This window comes from Paraphaeosphaeria sporulosa, assembly GCF_001642045.1.
Source record: "Paraphaeosphaeria sporulosa strain AP3s5-JAC2a unplaced genomic scaffold CC84scaffold_2, whole genome shotgun sequence".
NCBI lineage: Eukaryota > Fungi > Ascomycota > Dothideomycetes > Pleosporales > Didymosphaeriaceae > Paraphaeosphaeria > Paraphaeosphaeria sporulosa.
The window spans coordinates 3,130,301-3,143,903 of NW_017253361.1; the positions used below are offsets into that span (position 1 = coordinate 3,130,301).

Here is a 13,603-nt window from a genome sequence, read left to right on the forward strand (position 1 = left end):
GGAACCTCGCGAAGCATATCGCAAACCTTACCCAACGTCGTTCCAGGACCGTGAACGTTTCGAGCGAGTAACAACGGCCGGATGCAAATTAAAGGCATGGCTCTGGTTAGGGTAAAGGTTCCTGTCAGCTGTTGATAGTCGCACGGAACGGATCGACTTCACGAGCTACCATAGGTACCTGAGAGGCTAGACATTTGAGAACGGAAAGCACACCGAGTCATCATGTTTAGTACCTGGACTTTCGACGGCGTGGAACGTTGAGTAACGCACTCAATGACTTGGGCGATGTCTGTCACTTTGCAACACTATTTCCTACACCAGTGCTCGCTTCTTCGACTGCGCCCCATGTTTGTGAACTTTCCTCGTCACGACAGCAAATACTAGAAAGTGCTACTTTGAAGAGTTGTTATCAAGCGCATCGTGAAACACATCGGCGGGGGAAGGTACTACTTCAGAAGACATTTGCCACGTGGGTCGTTGTGAAATTCCATGTGGTTGCATGTCTTAGGTTTACAACGTACAATGCGTTTCAATCAAGAATCTCAACATAGGGGATCGCACCTCAACTTGCTTGATCGCACAGGCAAAGCAGTCTGAAGGAGATCCAAGTGCCACTTTTGTCCGAACGACGACAATTTCGTCCGTAACGCATGATTGAAGAGGTTTATGTACGATGCGCCGCCGTAATGGCCTCAGGAAGCGACGCTCATTGGTCGATGAAACGATGTCCGACAGCTCCGACCGCTGCAACCCGGCTCCGACTCTCCAACAGCTTACGGTCGTCTTCGTGCTCACCTGCTGCGCTTTAGATAAGAACTTAGGATTTCACCTTCGCGTCATGATGGAACTTGACCGATATTCCCTGCGCCTTGTCGCACTATCGAACTATTCCAGGACATACAATTCGAAAGTCCCATTATCACCAGTCGCATCCTTACGACCAATTCAGAACCAAGCTGAGCATCGATTACAATTATGGCGTCAAAGCATGATCTGACTAGGAAGAACATCATCGTTCTCGGCGGCTCCTATGGCGGCATCTCCATCGCCCACTATCTCTTGAAGCACGTCTTGCCAGCACTTCCCCAAAGGCAGGACCACAAGATCATAATGGTCAGCGTAGCTTCGGAGGCAATATGCAGGCAAGCATGTCCTCGCGCTCTTATTTCGGACGATCTTTTCCCACAGAATAAGCTCTTCGTCAGCATACCGAAACAGTTCGAGCAGTATCCTCCAGGCGAATTCGAATTCATCCACGGTTCTGCAACGGTTGTTGATCACGGGGGGCGGACAGTCACCATCGAGTCATATAGGAATGGCAAGACGCAAGTACTCACATTTCATTCTATCGTTGTCGCCACAGGCGCTTCTACACCTTCTCCACTACTTGGACTCAATGTCTGCGATGAGAAAAACCTGCGCGAGGCATGGGAAACGTTTCGAAAAGGACTGGAGACTGCAAAGAGTATTGTGATTGCAGGGGGAGGACCGGCTGGAGTGGAGACCGCAGGCGAATTGGGCGAATATCTCAACGGTCGTGCTGGCTTCTTCAGCTCGAGGCTGGAAAGCCCCAAAGTCTCAATCACAGTCGTAACATCGGCCAAGAACATTCTGCCTTACCTAAGACCCTCAATCGCAAAGGCTGCGGAAGACCACCTTGCCAAAGTGGGCGTTACTGTCATCAAGAACAACAAAGTTGTCAGCGTGAACCCCGAAAACGTTGGAGCGTGTAGAGAAAGGATCGCGTCTGGGGCCCTTCTCGATCTTAGTGACGGTACAACTCTCCAAACCGACCTCTTCATTCCCGCGACCGGCTTTAGCCCCAATACCAAGTTCCTTGCCAAAAACATCCTGGACCCCTCCACCAGCCAAGTAGACACCAACCCATCCACTCTTCGCGTCGACAAAGCCGGCCCTAGAATCTACGCCATTGGCGATGCGTCAAACTATGCGCGACCTGCTGTGCATAGCATCATGGCCGCAGTACCTGTCCTCGGCACGAACATGCACCGCGATCTCTTACTCGATGCTGGCGTACCAGAGAATCAAGTGCCTGCGGAGAAGCTATACAAGGAAGAAAGGAGAGAAACGCAATTAGTGCCCATTGGGAGGTCGAAAGGTGTTGGAGCGGCAATGGGATGGCGCCTTCCCAGTTGGATGGTGTGGCTTGTAAAGGGACGGGACTACTGGCTTTGGACAGTCGGGCCTGTGTGGAGTGGAAAACAATGGGCAAAGGAAGCTTAGGTTAATGTCACAGTGAGCATGGAGTATTCTCGATTGGGCGCTAGATTTCCAGGCTCATTGCGTTTTGAGTCAAGTCAGGATATCCTGTATGCTACTGTATATCTAGTTTATGGCGACGCATACACAGTGAAGCTGTGAATGCTTTTCCAGCCGTCTTTTCTTTTCAAGTGCCCAATGCGTCCTTGACACTGGTCTCGGAGCGTTTGAGAACGAAAGACGCGACCATTACTAAGCAACATGGGTACTCTACTACAACCATCCCCAACCCATGATGATTCCATTTGGGTAGTGCCCCGCCGTGACTCATTGCCTTTTTATAAATGCCAGCAAACTGGCATTGATCACTCTGCACATTACAACGAGATCAAAATGCAGCTCCAATTCACGACTGTCGATGTCTTCACCAAGACACGCTATGTGGGCAATCCATTGGCGGTAGTCCGCGTGCCGGCGGCCCTCCGCTCTAAACTCTCCGAGCAGCAGAAGCAGAAAATCGCGAATGAATTCAATCTTTCAGAGATCACATTCCTGCATGAGCCGACGTCGGAAGAACCCGAAATCGCCGACTATGACATCTTCACGGCGCTGTCACGGATGACTTTCGCTGGCCACCCCACCATAGGGACGACCATATACGTCGCCACGCATGCGGCTGCATACCCAACCGTGAGAAAGCTTCGCACTATTGCGGGCATCATTCCTTTTGAGTTCAACAAGGAATTGGGCACTGCGGCTGTGGGAATTCCGCATGACGTGTACTTCCACAAGGACCGCCTTCTTCCGCACCCCTTTCCAAAGTTGAACGGCTCTGACTCATCGAATGTACCTCTGGTGTCCATCGTGAAGGGAATGGCGTTCAACCTTATCCGCATGAACGACCTCGATGCGCTGGCGGTTCCTACGGAAGGCCTGCTGCCGTTGGCGAAGCTTTTCAAGGGCGAGCACCTCGACCAAGGCAGCGGCTGGGATAGTGGATATACGGGTAGTTTCTATTATGCTGACCTGGGCTACGATGACGGGGCGCCCGAGGTGCGACAGCTACGCACTCGGAGCCTGGGGAGTAGAGAGGACCCAGGAACGGGCAGTGCAAGCTGTGCTCTCGCCAGCTACCTCAGTTTGACCGAAGATGGAGACAGGAGGAGGAAATTCCATCTCACACAGGGTGTAGAGATGGGACGTAGATCCGACATCTACGTGGAGGTATTATTGAAAGAGGGCGGGAAGGAAATCGAGGAGTTGAAGATGAGTGGTGCGGCGGTCGAAGTTATGGAGGGCGTTCTGACTGTGGATGAGTAAAGGTCTGCGGGGAGATGGGGGTTTTTTTGGAGGGAAATTGCCTTGGCCCAAGGATGCACAGGACAGTATGTACTGGGATGGTGCATTCAGTGCTATAATGCTCCCTCCGGAGTGCCACAGCGCAGTCGCACCTTTTTCCAGACACGGTATATTAGCACACCCAGCCTGAATCAACGCGCATAGTAGAACGCAGAGAGCAAGAAGGGAGCCAGCGGAAAGGCAACGGCGATGGCTGCCCGGGGCGGACCAGGATCAGGGGTGGGCGACCTCGGCTCGTTCCGAGTACGTCACTAGCGGCGTCTGCCCTTTCCAAAAAATTATCTCGAAGCTGTGAGCTCTGCACACCCCCACGCGACGCCGTTTCCGCCAAAATGCTCACCGAGCAATTCATCGCGTCGATTTCTGCCCAGACGAAAGCAAACACGGGCGTGACCAAGGACGCGGGTATTTTTGTGCACGAGTTCCAGCCGCTGGCCGCTCAGCGCCACGTCTTCAAGAAGAGCGCATCGGCGCAGAACGGGCTTGCCGTGAGCAGCTCGCATGTCTTTGCGGCGCAGGATGGAAAGGCCGTCGTCCATGTGTACAGCCGGGACAAGGGCAACCAGGAGGCGGTGATCCCGTTTCCAGAGCGCATACGCAGCATTGCGCTCGCGGCCAAAGACTCGGTGCTGCTGCTGGGCACCGAGAGTGGCAGAGTGTTGGCTTGGGAGGTTCGTGGACGTCCTGGATCCTGTGCGCTGAGCGATTGCTAACCGCCTTGAAGATGTGCTCCGGACGCCTGGTGTCGACGTCCACCTCACATCTCCAGCCCGTCACCGCCCTGGCCGTCGACCCCACCTCTAGCTTCTTCCTGTCCGGCTCGCCAGATGCCATGATTCACGTCTGGGCCCTTCCAGCCATCCTTTCCTTCTCGCCCGACACATCGCGCTCGCCTGTGCATACTCTTTCCACCCATCGCGGCCCGATTTCGTCCATCGTCTGCGGCCACAGCGCTACCAGTGCCAACATCGCCATATCCACGTCCGAGGACAAGTCGGCTATAGTATGGGACTACCAGAATGGACAGTTGTTGCGAACGTACTTGCTCCCCGAGCTACCTCAGGCTCTGACCCTCGATCCCGCCGACCGTGCTTTTTTCCTAGCATACGGAGATGGCAGTCTGCAGACGGTCGACTTCTACGACGATATGCAGAAAACTGCTTCAACCGACACACTCCGAGATGCAGCCTCGTCTCACCGTCCCATACAACCTTCGCCTAAGACAAGGTTCAATGCTGAATCACAGAAACTGGGCGCGGCTTTATCTTTGAGTTTAAGCTGGGATGGGCAGACACTAATCTCAGGACACGCAACTGGAAAGATTGCTGTGTGGGATACTGCGAAGGGCAACTATGTATCGACCGTGACAAATCTGCCTGGGCCTGTGACGAACCTGGAGTTTCTTGAACCAATCGGGTTCCCCGCTGCTTCAGAGCCAACGTTCAAGATGCAGACTGTGGTAAAGCCCAAGCAAGACAGCGGAGTATCTAGCGGCAACGCCCTTGTCCCGCCAAACTACACATTGACTATGCAACTCAACGGCCAGCTACGAAGGCCAGCTATATCCGCAACGGAAGCAGTGACCAAGAGGAGCGCTTTTGAGGAAGCTCTGGTACATCCTAGCTTTCCACAGGCTATGCTTGACGCCAGTCTCGCTGAGCTTGCGACATGGAATGCTCCATCGACGTCAGGAGCAGGAATAGCTCCCGCTGCCGACTTCCTTTCCTTGGAGGATACCGCCGGGACCGGAGACATGCAGGGTATGTCGAACACAAATGAGGTCCAAGAATTAAAGAAGCAGCTTGCCAGTCTCCAGCGTGTACAGAAACTCACTTTCAAACAGCTATCGGAGTTGCGAGAGGAAAAAGAATACCTACTCAGCGAGGAACGGAAGCGCTCGCAGAGTGCGCAGAGCAAAGCCAAGGCGAAGAACAATCTCGCGGACGGAAGCACCAGCGACGTGGAAATGAGCAACAACACCTCAGGCGAGTCAGAATCTTCGGATGACGACTCCTCTTCCGATGGCGAATCTGAAGCCGCTCCTTCGGAATGAGGTGGTCCCGGCAAAGGGTCAAGCGTACTGTTCCTGCGGCTTGGTACGAGTCTGCCCACCCCCAGACAAGTCCCTGGTAGATCGTCCGTGCTCCAAGGTATCAACGACGTTTCGAGAGCCAAAGCGCAGGTGTTCGAAGGTACTCGAGCTGGACACTACCTGTATTACCTTTGTCATTTGGTCCATACATGTGCACAGATGGTGTACCGAAGAACTTGTCGATCTGCAGGCCACCATGTTTGACAGCCTTTCCCCGGCCCTGGATCATCAAGAGTGCACAGCTCGAAGCCTTGGACTATGTATCACCGTACCAATGCGAGACTCGCAGCAAGCGAGGCCCACGAAGTCCTAGAAGCCTCTCGTTAGTAATGCCTCTCCGCTTTGAAACCCAGGCTTCCCTCGTCTCTATCACAAACCGCCCACCCAGCCAGGACCCCGTCCCCAGCCCCTAAACATGGAATACGCCGCCAGCGCCCAAGCTTCCTCGCCTCACGCTCCAATTCCCACCATCCCATCTGTATTCCTTGGCGATGACCGTGTCTCGGAAGCCGCAGCCGGAGCATACGCTCCTCTTCGCCGTTCCGATGCCTCGTACCAGCAGCGCCACGGAACACCGGGAAAGCGGGGTAGCATGTTGTGTCGGCACGGACAAGGTGCGACTCTGGACGAACCAGATGCCTGTCATGCGTTCAGCTCGATGTGGGCGGGCGTGATCTGCTGAGCAGGCGCGTTGCTGCATGGCGCAGATTGCGCCGATGCCGTGCTACGGACGGAAGACTGGGTCTTGTGGACCACGGCGCCTGGTCGTGCAGAGAGGAGCTTCCTGCCCGTTTAATATTAGATGGAACGAGAGGGAGAGACGCAAGGGAGTGGGCTATGTCACGATGAGGGGGAAGCATGACCCGACCAGATCTGATCTGACCGGATCGTCTCCAGGGCACCAGTCGCCCGCAACGTACAGGGTCCGAACGGGCTGTAGATAGAACCACCTTTGTAGCCGCCGAGGCCAAGCCCCTCCACATCTTCATCGCGCACAGGAAAGACGGTGAACCGCCCGCGTTCTCTTCGATTCGCCGTGGAAGCTTCCGTGCAGATGAGGGGCCAGGCTGCGTGCATGTGGCCGGGCCTGCCTGGTGCATGCTGCGCGTGATGGCACACACGTACATACACTTTCCGCCTCAACATGTTTTGTTTTTCTGCTCGTGTCCTGTGTCCCCGCCATACCGTGGCCGTAGCCGCCTGCTGTACCTGCGCTGCGCTCCGTTGCTATCTGTGTATGGTGTCTGTGCCTGCTCCACCCCGCCTGCAGCGTCGCCCGAGTCAGTCGACGCTCGGGATGCATGCTTCACGAATTTTAACCTTCCGTCACCCATGCAGGAACTGCCAGGAACTGCTGCAGCGTGCATGATACCGGCGACTTCGTGCAGTGCGTTCTGGGGCAAACGGTGCTACTGTCTGCCCCCTAGCAAGCTCTCTGTCCCGACAACGAATAGCCCAAGCGGATGACGGGCCTGCATCTGAGTACTTGCAGAGCCGCTCAGTGAGGCTGGGAAGCCCTGCGTCACCCTAAGACTGGCAGCACGGAGATCTACTGTACCTGGTGGTGCCAGCCTGACCATTGAGACGTTCCAGCCGTCAGCCAGAGCACAAGAGTTCTAAGACATGTAATCAGTGGCGCAAGATGAACGGTGGTAATGTAATTGGGTACACTGCACGGTCAACGACAAGTTGATCAGATGAGGTACCGTAGCAGGTCGATAGTATCGAACTACTGCTGTGTCATTTTGTATTTTCTGGCAGCTCTCTAGTTCCTATCTAAACTTTCCGCATCCGCATCGTTAGACCCGTGGCACGCACGTTGACGGTCATGTCGACAAGATTCAGGTGACGAAAGCGCCAGCCATGCAGCGCTCACCTAATCCCTTGCCCGTGATGCTTCTTCGTTCTCTTAAGCCCATGTCTATGATTTGATCTGGCCAGCGGTATCCGAGGCGCTTGTATGCTGCCTTTCCCAAATTCGTGAACCTCCTGGGAATGTCCGTGACCCCTGTGTTGAGTCTTTGGTGCAAGGCGAATAGAACGAGTGTCCGGGAAGGCACAAATCGAGTCAGATATTGCTGGAGCGAGTGTCTGGACCCCTTGATGCAATCCCTTGTTATGTCAGGTTGCCATTCGCGTCTGCAGAGACAAAACGGCAACTGGGTAGAAAGACTTGATAAGACCATGAAAGACCGCGCATACCAGATATTCGTTGAAGTGTGGAGACGGTTGTGATTAAACAAAATAATGTTGATGAATGTATACCCTAGAGAGATTCCGCTAATTCGTGTATGTTCAAGTTGGCACCCGTGGAGGTCGATAGTCTTGGTCGTAACTTCATCATCCTCGCGGGAGGCTGCTTGCATTCTGGTGTGAAGTGAAGCAGACATCCGCCCAGGGTTTTGCTATAGAAACAGATCCGAGATTTGGATAACAATGGTATCGTCGTTAGTCATGGTAAGATCCAGGCCATAGAGGCAGGAAACAATGCAAGTACGGAAAACGGATATTGCTCGTTAAACGCCGGCGCTGGTCGCTGAAATGTCGGAATGTGCCTCCGAATGATCGAGGTAGAGAGATGCACCCCAAATAAAGTCGTGCTACTGCGAGACGGACTTGTGTTTTCCCTTGTTGCCTGTCCGATACTCATGAGGGGACCATTCCTCGGGCTGGAAAGATGGGTTCATGAAGTGGCAGGTATTGAAATGCGAACTGTGTTGGTGAGTATACGCAGGACAAAGTAGACTAGGACAAACTCACTTCCGGAAAATATTTGTCTGGAATGGCAACGCGTCACCGATGCCAAATCCTGGCTCCAATTCGTACATTGAAGGCCTGAAAGGTCCTCCCCGCTCAACTGTGACAGGTGTCCGATCTATGCTGACCGGAGGGGGCGGAGCTGAATGGAATGGGAGCGAAACGGACTGCTGCTCCATCTGGAGGCTATGATGGCTCGCCGGACTCTGGTGACTTATCGGGCTTGCGTGTAAAGGTGACATGTACTCCCCATGAGGAACAGATGCAGGTGCCACCGGAGCTGATGGGGCAGGTGCGTATGGCTGAACAGGAGTGATTTGAGGCTGCGGGGCCGGGGTCGAATCGAATTCGTACGTAGCCGGCCAACGCTGTCCGAAGCTTTGATCCATGGTCTGGAAACGGTTGTGCGAATACATGCCGGGAATCATAGACAGAAGATTGGCATCGGGTGAAGCTGCTTCGAAACTGTGGCTGTTGCTGTACGCGAGAGCCACATGTATTGGCGCTTGCTGAAGAGGGGCTGGCAAATCCTCTGCCTTGTAGAGGATGTCGTAGTGGCCAGGTCGGTAAAGCAACCGGATCATGGGCAAGAGGCCGTTGAAGTTCATCGGCTGTGAAATCGCGTGGGCGTTGACCTCGTCGCCGATGGATCGGTCCAGGTAAAGAATCTCAAGGCCAATGCCGGCCGGTTTGACGAGAGCTTCTGAGAGCGCAGCAACGGCCACATCGTCAATTTCACAGAGGGCAGCTTCGATATTCTGAGAGCAGTAGCTCTTGACGTCTGTCTGGAGGTAATTCTGGTACTCATCCGCACGCGACTGAATCCAGGCACTGGCAAGGAGCTGCTTGGGTTAGTGCAGTCATCTAAGAGGTGGTCCGGGTCAGCACGCACCTTGACATATGTTATGATGGCCATGGAGACGCCCATGTCGTTGAAGGCCTCGAGGAGCAGGCTGGCGCCGTTGCCCACCTGCAGTGAGCCACCCAGCTTGCGGAGCAGGTCGTAGGCCTCTTCGGCGAAGTCAATGTAGACATCTTCGGAGAAACCAGCCAGGTTCAGGAGGTTGTTCATGGAAATCAGACGGGCCTCCTCGACGTCGAACTTGGCGACATCGCCGACATGCAACAGGGCTTCGAAATAGCCAAACGCGATGGCTGCGAACATTGGTCAATCACGCAACGTCACGGGGTGCCGGCGCAAACTCACCTCGCCATCCGCAGTGGCCGTCGCCACGGCAGGTGCGGAAGAAGGCATACTTTGCGGGCAGCGCCTGGGTTTTGACCCTGTAGACGGGGTCTGCATTCGCGTATTCGGTCGCGATGGCACTGCTGCTCTGGCGGTCGCCAACAAGCGGGCCCTGCAAGCAATCGTCAGCGCGGCCCCACGGGCGGTGTTGGAGCGCTACTGACCGCGACCTCGGGCTCGTACTCGTTGCTGAGCTTCTGGAGCTGGGCAAATTCCTCTTCCGGGCTCAGGAAGGGCGCGTCCGACATGCTGGTGGTCTGGTTGTAGTGGAAGTGGCCCGCGTGTGGGTGTTGGTAGCGGGCGGAGGCTAGCTCCGGCGGGCGGAAAGGCAGGTGCGGCGCGCCAAAGGCGAGAGCTGATTCGTGGTAGGGCCCTGGGGCGTGACCATAGGCCTGGAAACCTCCCGACATCGCCATTGTAGAGTACTCAGCGTGCTGTCGATGCGCTCGTCGCAGGCGGGGCGGGACGAGAGGGCAAGGGCTCTGCTCTGCTGGCGGCGGGCGGCGAGCGTCCCTGGGTTCGTAGCGTGACGGGCTCCAGCGACGGGCAATTGGATGCTGGAATTCCACAGCGTCCTCGGCAACACAGCAATGGCTAGCTTGTCCACGAGCACCCTCGGGGGACTCAGTCTCTTTAGTAGGTGCAGATGCCGCGGCCGACGGCTGGAGCTGTGTCGTTGTGGTACTACACACCTTTCAGGGGCGCCCCCCAATATATCAGGAAACACTGCGATCTCCGGCGCTGGGACAACGTTTGAATGTCTGCTGCCAGGCACGAAAAGCCCCCGGCGTACCCAAGGGCTTCTCAGCGGCGAACGGCTTGTGCGCGTTGCACCGGCACCTTGGAGAAGCCTCAATCAGTGCTAACGACGCCTCATGCACATCGCAGGATGGGGCTGCTGATGTGAAACCGGAAGGGGAGCGCGGAGTACAAGAGGGAGGCAACTCCAGTCCCAAGGGCGGACGGCGCCTGCGTCCCCTCGAGCAAAAGAAAAACACCCTCGGCCACCGTCATGGCCATCTATCTTGACATGACCTGACCTGAGCACCAAGGCGTGTTTGATCACCAGGAGCTACACAACCAAGCGAGCAGTATTCGGCAGCGTCACTGACTCTGTCCCCTCGCTATACCCATCGCTGCCAGGACACGGGACACAGGGCAGCATTGTCAAGCTCTGGTCCGAGGAACGGGCTACCACGCCGCTACCCGCGGCAGCAGTACATCTCTGTGACGCGCAGTTTCTGGCGGCGCAAGAGGGACATGGAATTTCATGGAGTGTGTGGGCAAGATTGCCTCTCACACAGGCTGAACGCCTCGCGTCTGCTGCTGTCTCTCCTCACGCCCTGATGCATTGCGTGATTCGTTCACTGGCCAGTGGCGCCGATGGCGCCGACGCGGCAAGCAAAAGGAACACTTGACGCGCGCTCACCTTCATCGCGACACTCCCCCCCCACGCTGTAACCGAGGTCGGCTAGGACTGAAGAAGGGCATTGCGTGAGCAGCTTGCCGGCTCGGTTGTCCTTCCGCTTCCCCGACATAACGTCAATGCATACGATCCGCAAACCAGGACTTCAGATCATCAGAAAAGAACCTCATCACAGAGCATCACAAACAATGAGCGGGGCTGAATTGCCTGGCCATCCGCGCAATCGGTTTCTGTTCTTTCAAGTTCCGCTACCTGTCGTGCGACCACAGATTCCCGAACTTCTCCGCCTCGGACCGCCATCGCTTGTGTGAAGGGAAACTCCTGTGCTACCTGCGTGACCAACCGTGCTCTCTTTTCCTGGGGATCCTTGCCCGCATGTTTCAATCCATTCGGTCAGAAAAGCCTGCGTGACGCTATCGTGCACTCAAAGTCCCGTGGCATGCTCCCGAAACCCAGTCATTGTTGGTTTCTTGTGACATGGCTCGCAGACGCTATCTGCAAGTCATCCTTTACTGCCAACTCCAAGCAGTCGACCCGGACCCTTGCCTTTTGGAGCTCGTCCATGTTTGGCTCCCAGGCCATTCAGGCTCTGTTGCATCATTGGTCCACCGCCGCTCTGTGCATACTGCGAGCCGCCGTCGTCCGACTTGAACCCCTCTCCCTCGTTCAAGACCGTGGCCCACAAAGATCCAATGGCGGCGCTCCACTCTTCCATCGCTTGTACCCGATCCATGTCTGTACTACTCTCGATTTCCACAGTGCCAGTCTGCTGGTTGATCTTGCCACGGAGGCTCTTGTCAACGATCAAAAAGCCAACGATGTCTTGCACCTCAGGAAGGGAGATTTTGAGCTGTTTCGATATGAATGCAAGCGTGAACCGGGTGTACGGGGCAACTAGCTTGACAACGGCTTTGGTCCTGACATTCCGCGTGACTTCGTCAATATTCTCGGCAATGAAGGGGTCCTGAAGCAGATCTTGATTGTTCTTCAGGATCTTCTCGTAGTCATGGATATCCTCGCGCTGGTACGCATTGACCAGATCCGTCATTGTGGAAATACGAGGATCATTCTGATACGGCTTGGTCTCCTGGGAGTCAAAGGGGTTGATGTTCGAACCCGACAGCATGGTTGCGAGGACAAGGTATTTGAGCACTTGAATCCGCTGGAGAGACCCAGCCTCGTCGTAATTTCGGAAGCTCTCGAAGAAATCACTCTGTGCCCCCTTCCAGTTCTCTGCTACATATTAATTATTGCTTATCAGATTGGACCCCGGTGCCTCTTACCTTCGCTCATATGCATCTTACCCCCGCACTCGCGAATGATTCCCATGATTTTTGGATGTGGCACGGCTGACTTGACCTTGAGAGCTCGCTGATAGAGAGCCTACAGACAGGTTAGAGGAGGAAGGGCGGGGTTTAGAAAGTCAAGGCAACAAACCTTCAGGCGTTTGTTGTTCCGTGTGTCTGCATACATGAGAATCTCCAAAGAATAGACCTCCAGTGAGTAGGTTCCTTTGCTTGGATCGTCGGTTCCATCCTCCCTCTGGCAAGCCTTGTGCAATTCGCGCACCTTTTCTGTCAACTGCCGGTATTCTTTCCGCTCCAGCCAGAGTCGGGCCAACTTGATATTTGTCTTTAGCCAGAGCCGCTCGTTGTTAGTGCTCTGGAATGTGTCGAGCGTCAGAGCATAGAACCTTTCCATGCAGCGGTATGCGTCTGGGTCCTCGGCGGCCTTCTCGATGAAGTCGAGCATATTGTTGATGGACTTCTCGGAATAATTTCGCGTGACGGCGGCTTTAACGTACGTCAGAAGTTCTTTGTAATGATCAACGGCCTGGGTGCTTGTCAGGAGTGCAATCAATCGCGGCAACATTAGGGTTCACCTTGTCGTAGCGAGCAAGCTTGAACTCGAGCTTGATGGCCTGCTTCAGACCCTTGAAGCCCCTGCAGCCAGTCAGAAATATTCTAGCGGTCGCCTTCAAGGACGTACCAATCGCCCTTAGCCTCCTCCAGCGCCGGTATTCCCAGGAACTCATCGATGGCCGCTTCAGGCTCGTCGCCCTTCAGTTGCTTTGCATTGTAGTATTTGTTCTCGATATCAACATCGCCGCTCTGCTCTTCGTCGTCGTCTTCGTACTCGAAGTCGTACCTGGTCCTGGTCAGGCTAAAGAGAGAGACAATGTGTTGTGTACCTACTCCTCTTCCGAATCCTGCATGAAATCATCGTCGTCGGACATTGTGGCGAGTGAACGGTAGGGTGGATTCGGAGGTCGGCGGTGGCTTGCGGACCACGGTCAGAATGGATCGGCGTGGAAACGCGGGTGGTGGAGCTCTCAAGTTGTGCGGTGAGATACAGCTTCACGGTCGCGCGGTTGCCTTGTACGGACAGGCGGTCTCCACCCCGCCTTAGTCATCCCCGCTGTGGAGGGGCTACACTCGCGCACTGCCACTTGCGGGCACGCACCAGGTTCAAATGTACCTTTGTTTGCAGGGTCCTCTGTCTA

General features: G+C 55.1%; 7 protein-coding genes across 7 annotated transcripts; 3 read left to right on the plus strand and 4 right to left on the minus strand.

The window, feature by feature from the left end:
- The first annotated feature begins 794 nt into the window (after positions 1-794).
- Positions 795-2,356, plus strand: CC84DRAFT_1161316 (FAD/NAD(P)-binding domain-containing protein). Its single transcript, XM_018177700.1, has one exon. It carries the CDS (start codon positions 976-978, stop codon positions 2,242-2,244), a length of 1,269 nt encoding a protein of 422 aa, XP_018040721.1. The 5' UTR covers positions 795-975; the 3' UTR covers positions 2,245-2,356.
- Positions 2,357-2,613: 257 nt separating this feature from the next.
- Positions 2,614-3,540, plus strand: CC84DRAFT_1081493 (Diaminopimelate epimerase-like protein; the record flags this gene model as incomplete). Its single annotated transcript, XM_018173931.1, has 1 exon — positions 2,614-3,540. The coding sequence occupies one exon, from the start codon at positions 2,614-2,616 to the stop codon at positions 3,538-3,540; it is 927 nt and encodes a 308-aa protein (XP_018040722.1).
- A 341-nt stretch (positions 3,541-3,881) lies between these two features.
- Positions 3,882-5,726, plus strand: CC84DRAFT_482397 (WD40 repeat-like protein). The gene is made up of 2 exons (XM_018186446.1): positions 3,882-4,250; positions 4,304-5,726. The coding sequence occupies exons 1-2, from the start codon at positions 3,912-3,914 to the stop codon at positions 5,630-5,632; spliced, it is 1,668 nt and encodes a 555-aa protein (XP_018040723.1). The 5' UTR covers positions 3,882-3,911; the 3' UTR covers positions 5,633-5,726.
- Positions 5,727-6,202: 476 nt separating this feature from the next.
- CC84DRAFT_482378 (uncharacterized protein) lies at positions 6,203-7,023 on the minus strand. The gene has a single exon (XM_018186445.1). It carries the CDS (start codon positions 6,796-6,798, stop codon positions 6,322-6,324), a length of 477 nt encoding a protein of 158 aa, XP_018040724.1. The 5' UTR covers positions 6,799-7,023; the 3' UTR covers positions 6,203-6,321.
- A 358-nt stretch (positions 7,024-7,381) lies between these two features.
- CC84DRAFT_482418 (uncharacterized protein) lies at positions 7,382-8,244 on the minus strand. The gene has a single exon (XM_018186447.1). The coding sequence runs from the start codon at positions 8,059-8,061 to the stop codon at positions 7,513-7,515; it is 549 nt and encodes a 182-aa protein (XP_018040725.1). The 5' UTR covers positions 8,062-8,244; the 3' UTR covers positions 7,382-7,512.
- A 27-nt stretch (positions 8,245-8,271) lies between these two features.
- On the minus strand, positions 8,272-9,922 carry CC84DRAFT_1084227 (cysteine proteinase; the record flags this gene model as incomplete). Its single annotated transcript, XM_018174043.1, has 5 exons — positions 8,272-8,383; positions 8,432-9,270; positions 9,321-9,583; positions 9,636-9,786; positions 9,839-9,922. The coding sequence occupies 5 exons, from the start codon at positions 9,920-9,922 to the stop codon at positions 8,272-8,274; spliced, it is 1,449 nt and encodes a 482-aa protein (XP_018040726.1).
- Positions 9,923-11,288: 1,366 nt separating this feature from the next.
- CC84DRAFT_1256206 (PCI-domain-containing protein) lies at positions 11,289-13,463 on the minus strand. The gene is made up of 6 exons (XM_018184601.1): positions 13,296-13,463; positions 13,090-13,248; positions 12,983-13,043; positions 12,538-12,933; positions 12,384-12,483; positions 11,289-12,333 (listed from the first exon to the last, which is right to left on the minus strand). Exons 1-6 carry the CDS (start codon positions 13,334-13,336, stop codon positions 11,603-11,605), a joined length of 1,488 nt encoding a protein of 495 aa, XP_018040727.1. The 5' UTR covers positions 13,337-13,463; the 3' UTR covers positions 11,289-11,602.
- Positions 13,464-13,603: the final 140 nt, after the last annotated feature.